The following is a 14,444-nucleotide window of genomic DNA, read 5'->3' as shown; positions in this document are numbered from 1 at the left end:
AAGACCTGATGGATTCAAAAGTGGTGTTTTCTGCCTGTGGGAAGGGGACACTTGTAGCAAAATGACTACAGAGTGAATTGTATGAATAACTCCTTCTAAAAGGATGTTGGGAATACGCATCGTACCTCTAGGAGAAAAGGACTGTTAGCAAAGAAGTTACGTCTTCAAGGCAAAAGACTGTGGAGGTGAAGTCAGGCTTGGCAGAAGTCAAGCTGAATTAAATGTTGTGAAGGATATTGAGCGAATAGGAAAAGCAGGGAAGAAGGAGGACCATGGAAATGAAGACAGGAAGAAGATGAAGGATATCATAAGTATGAGCCAAGAACAGAAAGAATACTTTCCTTCTGATCCCATGTTCATTCTCTCCTTTACTGAGAACTAGGACAAGATGGATAACAGCAGTAGGTTGATGGCGGTGGAAATTACCATAATGAATTAGGAAGCAAAGTATAGGGACCTTTATGCACTGAAGTCAAGGAATGGGATAATCTTTCTCCCAAGTTCTTGAAAAACTGGGTTGTGAATTTGCAGACTCAGTGACAAGTAATTTTTAATACATTTCTTTTTATTTTAAAATGCAATGTTTGTTAAATCTATTTTTAATAAATAATAGAATAAATAGAAGTGCTGAAGAAGGGAAGAAATGGAAAGTGATCTAGACACCCGGTGACAGCACTGCACATAATTATAAAACAAATTTTGGAGGAAGAGCTGAGTAAAGGCTTGGAAGTAATGGAATAAAACACAGAACGGAAGTAAACCATACCAACAGGCTTGATACCAATCTGTGATAAAGCAACTGATTTTCTAGGTTAGCCTGGTCCAGTTGGCAGTCCCTCCAAGACATGCGGCTGGCAACGGCTGATTTTTTACCATGCATCTTGGGTATTTGTTTCCACCACCAATGCTGAGAGCCCCTGCCTCCACCTCCCACTGCAGAGTGATTTCTTCTGGACTGGGGAAGCAGTCGCTGGGTGCAGGATCAAAGTGCTTCCCCTCCAGGGGAAAGTCTCAGCTGCAGTGGAGAAGAGGTGAGACACTCACACGTGCATAGCTGGAATAAAGTTGACATCTGCCCTACCGTCGGAAGAAGGAATGCTCTCATCTGGATGAATAAAAGATGGCAAATTCAAGGTGGATTTCAGGAAAACGTTTAATACTATCACACAGGACATTCATAGTGAAGCTGGCAAAGACGGGATTAGCAGAAGAACTGCTCAGCAGTAAGAAACTAGCTCAAAGAAAGATAGCAACTGAGAGTTGTAAGAGGGCTTATCTAACCAGAGAGAAGGTTACTAGTGAACATGCTCAAGGATGTATTTCAGGACTGGTTTGATTCAATGATTTCATTTAAATTTTTTTCACAGAAGGAGGTAGAACACTGATGCCTTTTGTTGGCAGTAAGGTTGAAGGACCATGTCAGTACAAATGAGGATCTGATGATTGTCTGGAAAGAACTGGATCCCCTTGAATAGAAGGGAAAAATGGTATTTAATTCAGTAAATGAAAAATTGCAGTTAAGGCTTTGCATTTGAAGTGTACCAATAGAAACTTCAGCCAGAAGTAAAGAGCTGATCAGTAGGTGTATCGCTACATTAGGTGCATTCAGTGGGTGAGGGATCATTAGTTGATCGCAGAATGACAGAGTTGCCAACATGATCCAAGTGTGACCGTAGGATGCATTGCAAGAGGTGATTTTAGCAGAGACAGTGGAAGTGTCCCGGCCATCATATGAGAACCTGTTGATGCTTCATGTGAAATGTTATATTCAGTTCTTGAAGGCAGCTTGTGTTCAGGAAGGATGAGTTGGGAAGAGCAGGTGCAGAGGAGGGCTCGGAGCACTGTTAGGGGCAGCGTAGGGGAGTCTGTGTTATGATAGGAGAGGAGAGCAACTTTGTGTGTTTAGTCTAGCGTGTGAAGAGGGGATATGATTGCTGGCTACAAATACCTCAGGCAAGTAAACATTTTGGAGGGAGAAAGCAATTTAAGCTAAGGAACAATGTTGGCACAAAAACAAATGGGACTTAATTGGCTATGAATGTGGGCTGGAAATTAGAAGAGGTTGCTGTGCCACCAGAGCAGTGAGATCCTGGAACAGGGTAATGGTGGGGACAAAAAGATTAACTCGTTTTAAGATGAAGGTCAATAAACTTGTGAATGGGATTAGGTGACACGATGCCTGTGAAATCACTAGACTCATTTGCCCAGGAAGGGATGTTTGCGGGGTTTTGCCGTAGTGATGAAATGGAGAATGGGCTGTTGAGCTCCATGTGCACCATTGAAGGTCAACATGCTTATGTGGAAGTTATGCCATTTGTATGAGACCAGGCAGTGTCCACAAAAATGGATGATATCTTGGAATAAGTGTTGAAAGTTCATTTTCATTGGTAGAGAAGAATATCACATTGCAGGCAATTTATTACATGAAAATATTTATTTTTTTTTAATTTCAAGTTTAAGTACTGAAGTCTTTTCACTTGCAAAATTGCTAGGGGCTCTGCTGGAGGTTTGATACATTTTGGCACTCTGCAAACACACGAGTTGGTCATAGCACGTATTTGTGGAGCTTGTATTTGCCAATATGACTTGTTTGCACAGAATAAAATATTCAGCAGGGCATAAGAGATAAAAACTAAATTTCCCTTTCTAAAAGTAATATGGGAATTAGCCTACATTACAAAGCTTAAATTACACTAATTCTCCTCCAGGGTTGGAATAAAATTTTCAAAATCACCTCTAATCTGTGAAGAATCTAAACCATATGGAAATCTTCCTAATTCCCCTGGGTGTTTTTGACACTCTAACCCATAGGTCTTAGAGTATTTCATTTTTTCTGGTGCAGCAATCTCAGTTCCAGGTGTGACATTTTTCAGTAATAAAATAGTTACACAACTTAACTTTCTAGTGTTGAGGAACTTATGTCAAAAAGGGAATATCAATACTAATAAATAATAATATCTCTTGTAATAATCCCAGTGAGTTGTACTAGTTTTAATTATGTCAGTGCAGTTGATGGTGTCATTTTCCTACGTACAAAGACCCCTTTAGCTCCTGCTCCTTGCTTAAAAATGGGTCATGGGTTCAGAAAAGAATTAGGACTTTTCAAATGTTTTTCCTTTGGGCAGAGAAACAGCTTCTTTGGAGCTCTGCCTCTGAGAAACAAAGATTGCTGTGATTTTTTACTAGACCTTGCAAAGTACTGATACAGCATTTTTTTGGAGCTCATCACCCGTAGCAATCATTCAGCCCTGTGGCTCATATCCTATTTTTGAAAAGCCATTTCCTTTCAGTGCACATGTCTTTTCCCTGTGTTTATATGAAGCAGTCAATGGGGCTTTCAGCCGTAAGGATCAGAATGAAATCAAATAAATTACTTCCAAAGATAGGAAATCGTTTCACACCTTGGAGCCTCATTTTGCTTCAGATGTAGCGTGTTACAGCTCATGCCAGTTAGAGCCAATTATAAACCAACTGAGCTGTCGTGACACTTAAAATCTTGGTAGAATTTGCACTTTGCCTGCAAGCTGACACTTTGTTTTCATCCTGTTTGGGTTTGGATCTGTAGCTGTGAACGGGGTGATTGCCCCAGAGTAATGATTAAAATGGGTTTTCATTCATTCTGCCATTATGAAGAGGTGTATCGACACATGCGTTCAATTATAAATGCACCGAGGTTCTGTAAGAAATACAGTTCCTGCTAGCATTTAAAAAGAAACCCAAAGTGAATTTAGGTTGGACACAACCAGATACACAGTGTTTACATTAATTCTGTTTTTTTTTAAAGGGAGTGGTAGCCTTTAGTTATGATTTGTAGAGACACTTATTACCACATCTATTCCAAGGGGTTTCTCACAGCCCTTCATTCTGCAGGAACGATTTTGATTCAAAAACAACTTCAATTAACTTTTTCTCTTTCAGTGTAGAACGTGTTTGTGATATATTGTCAAGCAAGCAGCCTGCAGAGAAGTGTAATTCTTGTCTCGGGCCTCTGAGTGTGTTGATGGTGGTTGATGTTCATTTGTATTTGATTACCTCAAAAAATATTAATCCAGCCTCAGTTTTAGAGTTTTTGGATTGCGGTGGGGAAGGAGGTGAAATTTTGTCTTATTTAGTGTTGTACTTACAGACTTTTAATATACAAGCGGTGATTTTAGAAGCGTATGAAAAGTACATTTGGGAAAGAAGGTAATGATATATGTATGGTGATGTCCAAATGTAGAGTTTAAATCCTAGCAGGGACCTAGGTACCAGGAGGATCGAAGCTTTGCTGTAGTGAGTACTGCCTGCTTGCCGTGTGCTCTGTGCCTCACTTTTCCTGTCTATAAAACAGAGCTCATAAATCTTGCCATCATTTACATAGTGTTTTGGTATCAGGTTTCTCTCCAAGTCTGAAGTAACATTAATTATTAGTCGTGGGACTGCTATTTCCCTTTGATTTCTCCCCACCTCCATATTGCCATGTATGCAGCCCCTTCTTCAGGATGGAGGACAGGCTAAACCACCCTCGCTGAGATTACTCCATCACCTCTAATGGTGTAGCACAAAGCCATTCATTTCTCCACTCCAGAGTCTGAAGTCTTGAACTTAGCCCAAGGGAGTGGTAGGCCCAAGCGTGCTCCGAAATGCCGATCTCCTGTTTTGATAACTGAGCTCTAAAATCAAGATAAACAAGCTGCCCTATATACTGAACATGTCCTAATTGCACGCTTCAAGCAAACCAGCCAATCAACGAGTGTGTGTCGCCCGCTAATGAATATTTGTCATTTTGGAAGATTTCATATGTGATATTCCTTGTAGCTTCTGCAATTATTAGCAGAGTGGCTTCGAAGACCCTGTTCAGGAGGAGAACCTGGCTTTATCTAGACCAAGAAACTGTGTAATTTAATTTCATATATTAGCTGGGCATGGTCACTCTTATTCAAATTGTATTAGCTAATACTTCTTTAAAACTGTTTACACTGTGTGCAAAGTTGTGTTTAAAATCCTATTAGCTAATACATTTCCTAGTCTAGACTTGGGGAGGGTTGACTCCCTGAAGAACTCATAGCAGGACTTTGTTTACTTGCAGGGGGTAGAAGAGGGAGGCGGGGAAAGAAGGAGTAATGATGTTTGAAACCATCCAAATGGCTTTTGCTGTGCCAAATATTTTGCTGTCTGTCCCTCTCCTCGCTTTTATTATTGCTAAGATTTTTTTTATCGAGAGGTGGCTCTCAAGTCGTGAGGGTGACTTTGCAAACCGTGGGAGTATTGCCACCAGCCAAGGTCTTAGGCGTTCAGCGTTGGGAGCCAGGGCTCTCTGTGGGAGCAGTGGAAGGAGGAAGGCACAGAAGAAGCATCTGAGTTGGGGTGGCCAGTCTGGCAGGAGCACCAGGGAGCCTCACGCTACGACTTTCATTGAACCAGAAAGACATCATGGACGTTCAAGAGCCAAAGAGAAAACTTTCTTGGTGGGAGATAACAGTGGGTTTTCAGATGTACCCCACTAACAGGAGAAAGAGGCTGGATTTGATGTGTAGGTTGCTCCCAGGATGGCCTGATTATGGGACTTCCTTCCTTCTGCACGTCACAGACAACATAAATTAGGAGTCCTGTACTTTGACTCACAGTCTAGCACCTTACTGACACATATAAAGGGCCTGAGCTCCCAGATTAGGTACCTGAAACAATCACGAGGACATCAAGTGGTGTGAATGTCTTCAGTGTTGCTGATGGAAAATCATCTAACGCCTTTTAGATTCTGCTCCACTCTAAGTTTCTAAACTTCTTTGGTTTTGGTTTTCTTCCCCTAGTCACTCATAGTAGGTCTTGGAAGGTAGGTGTGATGCTACACTCGGCCGGTTAGGCGGGAATACCAAACCCATTGCTCTGTTTCCTTTTACTAAGTCTGTTTTTACTATAACTTGCCATAGTTCTGATTTAGTAGTGCAAGTGGCATATCTTGGGAGAAAAACACTATTATCTCAGCCAAGCATTAAATACTGTATAATTCCAAGCTTTTCTCAAATGATGGCTTGGATTATTGACTTGAAATGCAGACAGTGTATCCGATCGTAGTGATACTGCCTTTTGAATATCTTAGGAGAGTTGCAGTGAACTCTGAAGTTGAATGTAAAGTTCCCATTGATGGTGGAGCTGGACTTCCCTGGTTCTCAGGAATTGTTGGAATTTGATTTTCGTCATGGTTTTCCTACTGATGTCTCCGTTTTTTGCTTTCTTAAGATATCCTCCTCTCTGGAATGTCTAACCTTTCTTTAAATCGACTTCTTCCTACAGTCCCATCACAAATCAATTGCACTCCCACAGTTACCATTCAAATATAAATAAGTTAGTTAAATGGTTTACCAAAATGTGGTAAAACAAATAGACCTATCCTGTGTTTTGTTTGAGGTTTTTTTGTTTTGTTTTCTAAAACATCCTTTTCCTTCTCTTTATGTTTCTAATCTAGAGCCTTATAGTAAGGGCTTTTTCTGTCTTGTCCATTAAATTGCATGCACATCAATAACACTGTGTATCAACATTCATTAATAAATGTTGGGTCCTCTATGTATCCCCCTTCCTGGGCAAGATTATTCTATACTGTGTATTTACTAGAGCTACATCCTGTCTACTTCAGCTACTCGAGTAAGTAGCAATATTTTAACTGCTGAGTATATAGTGTGCGTCATTTATTTGTCCTGACTAGATCCACTGCTGCTTTCATAAACATTTGGGGAAAGAAATACCAAACTAGCAAATATTTGGAGAACCCCCTAATGTAGGGTCTTAAGAGGATGATATCGTCTCTCAGTTTGAAGACTAAAATCAGTGCTGTTCACAGCTGATTAACTTTCCTTTCTAATATTTCCCACAAATTGAGCTAATGTAATAAAACTTAATGAAACAAGGTTTAGTAAAGCCACAGAGAATATTGATATGACAGCGAGCCTTAGAGTGGTTCAGGCCGTCCTGGCATTCACGTTGTAATGGCTCTGGGCTTTATCCCGTCCAGTGGATGGGTGTAGCAATGACAACAGTCCCTGTGTTGGGTTGAAACAGCTTCTTTGCTGACTCAAAGGTGATGTGAATTAGCTGCACTATATTTTCTTTATATCTAGTCAGTGATCGATCGTTGCTTTCTTTCCCATCAACTCTTAACGATTTTCATTTTTGGTCCTACAGAGTCATCAGCAAAGTGGTGCCAGCTCCAGAGGCCAAACCTACTACTCCTGTGAGCCGGCCCAAAACACCTCCGCCCGTGCCGTCACCGGTACCAGCTCCTGTTCATGTCACCCCTCCTCCAGCTCCAGCTCCTCCTCCTCCACAGGCTACCGTCTCGCCGGTCCTGATCCCACCGCCCTCTCCAGCCGTCTCAGCAGCAGGAGGCTCCAAAGCTCCAGTTAGGAGCGTGGTGACCGAGACCGTCAGTACTTACGTGGTAGGTAACACACACTGCCGTGTTTTGTCCCAGTGCCAGTGACATTCATCTCTTGAATTGTTGACCTCCTGGGTGACTCATCATCTCAAACTGATGGTACCTGGACTTGTGATGTTGCTCTCTATTAAGTTTCTCTTTATCCGACCCTTGCTTCCATGCACATGTTTTGAGGGGTTAATAACTTAATTAAAACACTGCTACTTGGGCTGAATATTTTCTGTGTTCCCAATTCAATGTTTAAGTTTCTTCTAACAAGTCCAGTTATATCCCACTTGGTATTTTCTGCTAACTGAGTGAGAGCATTTCTTTTTGGAGGTGGAGATTTTTTTATAGATGCTTTCATAAGTGCTGAATTGAAACCTCAAATGTCAAACTCGCCATAGATTTTGCTGTCTGTCAGGTAAAGTACAAAACCCTCATACAACATCAAGAATTTGACTTAGCCCTCATTTGAAATGTGGAGAGTCCACTAATCTCTATTCTGGTTTCTTCAACATACAGAAATTGCAAATGTTTGTGCATCTCAAAGCCTGTAGGTAGTTCATTAGTCTACGGTTCATTAGTCTGTTTGACATATGCTCTGAACTTGGCCTCTCTCTGGTAGCATTAAGACTTCTTCATTCCTTTAGGAAAGTCTCCCATCCAACACGATGTAGGAACTACATTCTCTAAAAGAACACGGATGTACCTCTGGCAGGACTAGGATTGCTGTGCTACTGAAAATTTCTGCTTTAGATGCAATGTAAAATGGAAGTCCTGACCATTTCTGATCGTTGAAGAGCAGCAGATATCATTAACAACAGTAGCAGTGTTGTTATCCTCCCTGTCCTGGCTAAGTTCCAGCTTGGCTGGTGACACCTTGCTTATCTGTAGTGGGTAGCAGTTTAAAGATCTCACCATTTAAAACATCTGAAACTTGCTTTTAGTACAGAGTTTCCTGTGTTTTAATTGCAACATAGGCATGATTTTTCTCTTTTTTTTTATTCCTGTTTTTATAATGATTCCTAGTGTAAATCTACCCTGCCGTTTCTAATGGAAAAGGTGCTCTTCCCTGCTGGACTTAAACTGTTGTATCGTGTTACTGGTCTCTATTTAAACAGCTGCTACATTTCACTCCCGAGTTAGTTACAGCACTAGACGACCTCACATAGGCTGTGCGTATCTTTAGGGTGCAGGATACACATCCTCACCTTCTGTATCACAGATGTAAACACAGCGTCACTGTTAAGGTATTACGGTAGTGGCCAGAAGCTTGGAAATTCACTCTAAGAGACAAACATTTCCAAAATACTGTACTATGTCCCACTTTCTTCAGTAAGCATTAAAAGCAAATAATTTAGAGATTATGTTAGTTTAAAGAAGGAAAACCTAGAACTTTGCCTAGGTACTTCTAGTGGTGACACTCTTAGCACCTTACGGAGAATTCAGAGGACATGTAGGCTCCAGGTTATTTCTTTCACAACATTATAGTTGAAACCAGGGCTTTACTGCATTAGGATCCAACTATGTTCACAGGCAGAGAGACTCCTGATGTGAGACATTTATAAGTCAAAAAGCTGAGAGAGAGGTTGGGGAAGAAGGGAATAATTAATAACTGTTAGCTTCTTGTATGAAGGGAATTCAGGACACAGAACGATGAAATGGTTTCCCCAGGTCGCACAGGAAAGCTCTTCTAGAGATAAGATTGGAGCCAGTGTGACAGAGGTGCGCAACTCCCTTCTGCAGGGGAGGACAGGAGGATGATTTTATAGTTTAAAAAAAAAAGATAAGATGTGGGATCTCCCTGTCAGATAGCATCTCAGTAAGTGTGCTCTGATCATTAACTCTCAGTGGGTTGTACTAAAATAGCATTCAGCAATGACATACTGTCCCTCCTTCCCTGACCCTTGGCTCATTAAGGAATGAGAAGTTACGCAAGATTTTTAACATCCTCGTTCAGCAGCCCAAGGTCTTGTTTAACAAACAGGCAGAGGTTTCAATACTTACAGACCACCCTGCCCCTCTCCAGCCCCTGAAAGTCTGAGACAGGTATTCTGCAGACAAACGTCCCCCCTGAAAAACTCAGTTTGGAACAGTTAAGGTATCTGTCTTCTAATGGACAACATGAGGCAGCGCTGCCTACGCCTGGCACCGCCGGTGCCTGGGACAGGCAGCACCGTGGATGGGGTGCCTGCCAAGTGCCAGGGCCCGTGCCGGAGGACGGTGCGGGTGCAGCCAGGTTGCTCAAGCAGCTTGTGAAGAGCTGTAGCTGTCAGCCCGACAGCCCACAGCATTGCTTCTCCGCAGCACCGTGGCACAGCAGGATTACCCCACAGAAATGACTACGGACCTTTTCACGCTGGGTGCAGACGGTTTACCTGCGGAGCAGATGCTTCTCTACCAGCTTAAAATGACTTTGCAGATGTGAGATTAGGTGGGTAGATAGGAATGATTATTGCAATCAATCAGCTTTAAAATCGAGTTCGTTTTACGACGTTGCCTACTCCATATCACTGTTGAGAAGGAGATTGTTCCCTGCTTAATATTCCCGGGCTTTATATTTTCTAGTTTTAAACCACAAAAAAATTTAGGGCTTTGAGAGGAGTCAGTCAAGAGTGATGTGTTCGTTGCAGCTCTGGTACGTTCCTATTGATTTTTCAGGAAGTGGTGTAAGATGTACAGACCACCGTGTAGTGGCTTTTTTTTTTCTAAGAGCATTTGGGGCTTTTCATCTACTACTTTTTAATATCATTTTTGTAAGCTGTACAGATAGCAAAAAGTTATTGCCTTAGATATGTGTAAATGGACAAAAGCTGAGAACAAAACAGTTTATGTTTTTGAGATTCGGTGATAATGTGCAAATCTTCATAAAGGAATGATGAAATGAGGGTAATACCCCAGACATTTTGTACTTCGTATTGTTAATTGCACTTCTTTGGGTGGATTTCGTGACATTTTGCATGTATGTTTTTACCAAAGAACTGTGAAAGAAACCACTTGAAATTTAAAAATACAAGTAATGGGTCTAGCGGGGTATAAACATAAAAAAATTTCATAAAGCTCTGAATATGGTAAATCCAGTAAGCAGCTGCCTAATACTGTAAATGATCTGCCTTTCTTGTTTCGTTTACCCTTTAGTAAATTGTACTGTGACATAAATGTCATAAGGGGAATGGAAAGTTACTCAGTAACAACTTTTTTTATATCCTGATCTTATCAGCTAGTTGAAGTTGAAGACTTTGGCTAATAAGTAATACGGCAATATATACACATGGCACTGTATATTTTACATGCATATAAGACTGTTATCTTATGCAGGAGGCTGCTGTTGCTCATTCTTGCCATTAACAGAGTAGAATTTAAAAAGTCACGATAGTGTAGACAGAGAAGGAATTGTGTCCTTAAGCCCTGGCTGCTATATGTGAATGCCTGTGCTTAGGTTGGATGGTATAACTGGCTTTACTGGTTTACAGGACAATACGGAAAAATGCATGCTTTTGTTGTCAGGTACAGTATAGGAAAATGAATTAAACATAACGCCGAGCACCTACGATCAGAGAATTCATAAATAACAACAGTGACCGCTGAATAGCTTTGTCAGATAAGCAAGAAACTTATTTAAAAAAAAAAAAAAGTCAGTTTTGCTGCCTGCTTAGCTCTGAAAGCCAAACCCAACTAACTTTCCTTTTCTTTGCACCAGATCCGAGACGAGTGGGGTAACCAGATCTGGATCTGTCCTGGCTGTAACAAGCCAGATGATGGCAGTCCAATGATAGGTTGTGATGACTGCGATGATTGGTATCACTGGTAAGTTGCTCTCATCCACCCTGTTCTGCCGTTCCCTGGCAGATTGGGGCTATATTATTAAAACCTTTTTTTTTTTTTTTTTTTTTACGGTTCATGATGCTGGGAATCTTTGAATGGCTTTGCTATGTCCAATTGAATAATCTGGAAGATATTTTTATCTCTGTTTCTCTGGAATTTGAAAAAGCAGATTTGAAGCTGTGAAGGAGAGTTACTTTTTAATTAATGGGCATTGGTGATAACAGTTGTTTTTGAAACTGGTGGGAAATATTGCTGATAGTGGTAATTTTGTGAGAACTACAGGATTATGAGCATAGTGTATACAGACATTTCAAATTATGAAGCATTGTATGAACAGTAATATAAATGTCAGCTCTTATAAAAGAGTTGGAGGGTATTAATCACTTTTTAGGCGTTTTCTTAAACAGCTACATAAAATCATAAGGTTTTTTGCAGATGTGTTGAAGAAGCATTTGAAATTATTTTAAATCTAGCCTATTATACCTGAAAGTGCACTCATATTTTCTATTAAAATAACATTTCTTATCTGAGTGAACTTCCGATATATTTTTTTTTGTTTCAAAGCAAGTGTTTTTTAGGTTTCTGTTCGATCATTATATTCATTAAGATAATGATAATATAATTGCTATATTAATTCGAAGGCCAGATCCTATCTCCCACTGAAAAGTTTTGTTTCTTTGGGTAAGAAACAAAAGTAACGTTACTCCGCTGAGATGATACGATATTTTCCTGTCCTTCGCAGGCCTTGCGTTGGGATTACGACTGCACCCCCGGAAGAGATACAATGGTTCTGCTCCAAGTGTGCCAACAAAAAGAAGGATAAAAAACACAAGAAGAGGAAGCACAGGGCACACTGAAGGCTTTGCAGCGGACTGAAGTCGTGCGGTCGCCACGGCACCTTCTGCCCTGACTCCGTTGCAGGGGGGATCCAGCCCGCTCGTGTCTCACCCTCTGTCACCGGCTGTTAGGGTTATGACGCTGGAGTGAATCAGGGGCGAGGAGATGCTCTCTGTCAGGGGCTGTTGCGTTTCGCAGACCGTCCGAGCCCAGGGGGTTGGATTTTGGTACATTCTGATGCTGTCTTTCACCTACCGAGGGAAATTTGCACAGAGCGCTACGAAGACTTCGGTAGTTCATGGTACCGCTCCCGCTCCTGTGGCTCGGCAGCAACAAAGATGAATGTTGTAAATACAGATATCTGTCCTATTCTTTCTCGATTTGTTATTAATCCCTCTTGAACCTTTGCAGTAAGGTGCTGAGAGGAGGAGAAAATGTAAATTTCAGTAAGTTGTAAACTGAGGAGACCTTCTGGAATGATTTCTGTAGTCTGGATACAGTTCAGCCTCTACTCCTGCTGAGCCAGATAATCATAATGTGGAAATAAAAAGTGGCTGGTAAATATTTTTGTGACGAGAATATATGAAGCTTTTTTCCTTGATTTTTAGTACTAACATAAAATAAACACATTCAAGCTTTTGTGATATATCTTCTATTTTTTAAAAAACAAAAGTTTCTATTGTGTCGATTTTTTTCTTCCGTGTGAATTTATTTTGGTGGACCTGTAATATATTTTATACTTTGGTTTTTGTTTTTTAGTCTTTGTCAATGTACCTTTGCATTGCTTGTACATTTCATTGGTGTGTAAAAACACTTCCCATTAAAAAATTTTCACACGTGTAAATACTTGATATTTATAAAGTACTTTTCTTTTTTTAATTATTTTTTAGGGCTTGAGGATTTTTATTTTCATTTGCCTGAGAATACAAACCTGGCAGCTATTAAAAGCCCGTGCGACGTACGCCTGTCCTTATGGCTTTAAGGGATTGGCGAGATCTGCCCCAGTGGTGTGTGCACGAGGAGTCGGCCAGCACCATAATTAGGCCTCGATTCAGATACTTAAACATGTGGTAACTTCTTAAGAAGTGAGTAATCCTATTGCCTTCAAGGATCCTGTTCCCACACTTCGTTTTACATGTGCTTAAATGCCTTCTGAATTGAGAGCTTAGGCCAGGGGGCTCTGCACTTTTAATGGTAGCTACAGTGTGTTAATCTGTAGCTGGAACTGAGCTTTTTTTCTTTTTCCTCTTTTTTTCCTTTTTTCTTTTTTCTCTTTTCTTTTTTCTTTTTTCCAAGTGGTAGTGAGTTTGCCAAAACCATCGGGCTCCTGTTTAGATGGAGGAGATGCAGAATGGCGTCAAGGCCAGAAGATGTGTTACTCTGCTTTGTGTATCCCCTTGGAAAGACCAGTAAAGTGAATACGAGTTGTATTCCCCATTGAAAATGAGGAGGGAAATTGCAGAGAAGAAGAAAAAGTCAGTATTAGATATTGTAGTGCAATGGGTCTCAGAGCTAAATAAAATGTAAGAATAAATCTGGAAAAAAATCTATACCTTTTGTTTCCAAAGCGATTTTAGACTTCACTGGTTAATTTGGGGATATTTCTACTTTAAACCATACAGTGAGAAACATCTGATGTTTGAGAATATGGCCCTTTAACCTGTTACGCAGATATTAAGAGTTATTTTTTAAACGCATCCAAATTGATATTAATGAGAATGAATTAGTCATGTTTTTAAAAGTACCAGTCTAGTTAGGGAAATGAGGCTTTGCTGATAGAACTGTTAAATTGCAAATCAGTGGAGATATGGATGAAATTGGTTTATTAAAAGTGCACTGTTACCTTCTTTGTTCAATGCCACCTCATTTATATTCCATCCCTGCTAATTGCCAGTCAAGAAAGTTCTTGGGTTTGATTTTTTTTTTATTATTTTATTTTGAATTGTTGAATGTTGCAAACCTGATTCTTGTTTTTCTCCATGTGTAATGTGCAGACATACAAAATACACAGTCTTTGGTCGCAATAATAAAGAACTAGCTTTTGGTAAGTTGTTTATCCATTTCCTCCTCCCCTCCGTTAATCAGAACTTCTTACATTTAATCAACTAAATTATTCAAGGTGCCATGGGAGGGCTGAACTTTGCCGTTTCGATGGCCGTTCAGCTATTTCTGTGCACGCTTGTGTGTTGCTGCCGCCGGGTTGGTTTCCTACCCCGGGTTTTATGATTTTATAAATGACCCCTGTGGCAATAAAACCAAAGCATCGTTTTCAGGAGGCTTGTGTGGCTGACGGGATTAGTAACGGGAGAAGGGGCCCTTCACCTCCGGGTCACTGGTTTGTAGCCAGCCTTGGTCTGTAGCCGTGCAGAGCCTGCCTCCCCTTTCACTT

The 14,444-nt window shown here is 40.7% G+C and overlaps 1 protein-coding gene across 1 annotated transcript in view; it reads left to right on the top strand.

Annotated features, from left to right (window-relative positions):
• Positions 1–14,097, top strand: part of TAF3 (TATA-box binding protein associated factor 3) — a 120,914-nt gene extending 106,817 nt beyond the window's left edge. The window contains exons 5-7 of the mRNA XM_050890900.1: positions 7,159–7,414; positions 11,094–11,200; positions 11,961–14,097. Of these exons, the coding sequence (XP_050746857.1) occupies positions 7,159–7,414; positions 11,094–11,200; positions 11,961–12,075 (478 nt within the window). The 3' untranslated portion in view covers positions 12,076–14,097. The remainder of the gene's footprint in view (positions 1–7,158; positions 7,415–11,093; positions 11,201–11,960) is intronic.
• The last annotated feature ends 347 nt before the right edge of the window (positions 14,098–14,444 follow it).

This window comes from Gymnogyps californianus, chromosome 1 (assembly GCF_018139145.2).
Source record: "Gymnogyps californianus isolate 813 chromosome 1, ASM1813914v2, whole genome shotgun sequence".
Lineage (NCBI taxonomy): Eukaryota > Metazoa > Chordata > Aves > Accipitriformes > Cathartidae > Gymnogyps > Gymnogyps californianus.
Note: the sequence above shows the minus strand (reverse complement) of the source record. Positions and strands in the feature narration are given on the sequence as shown.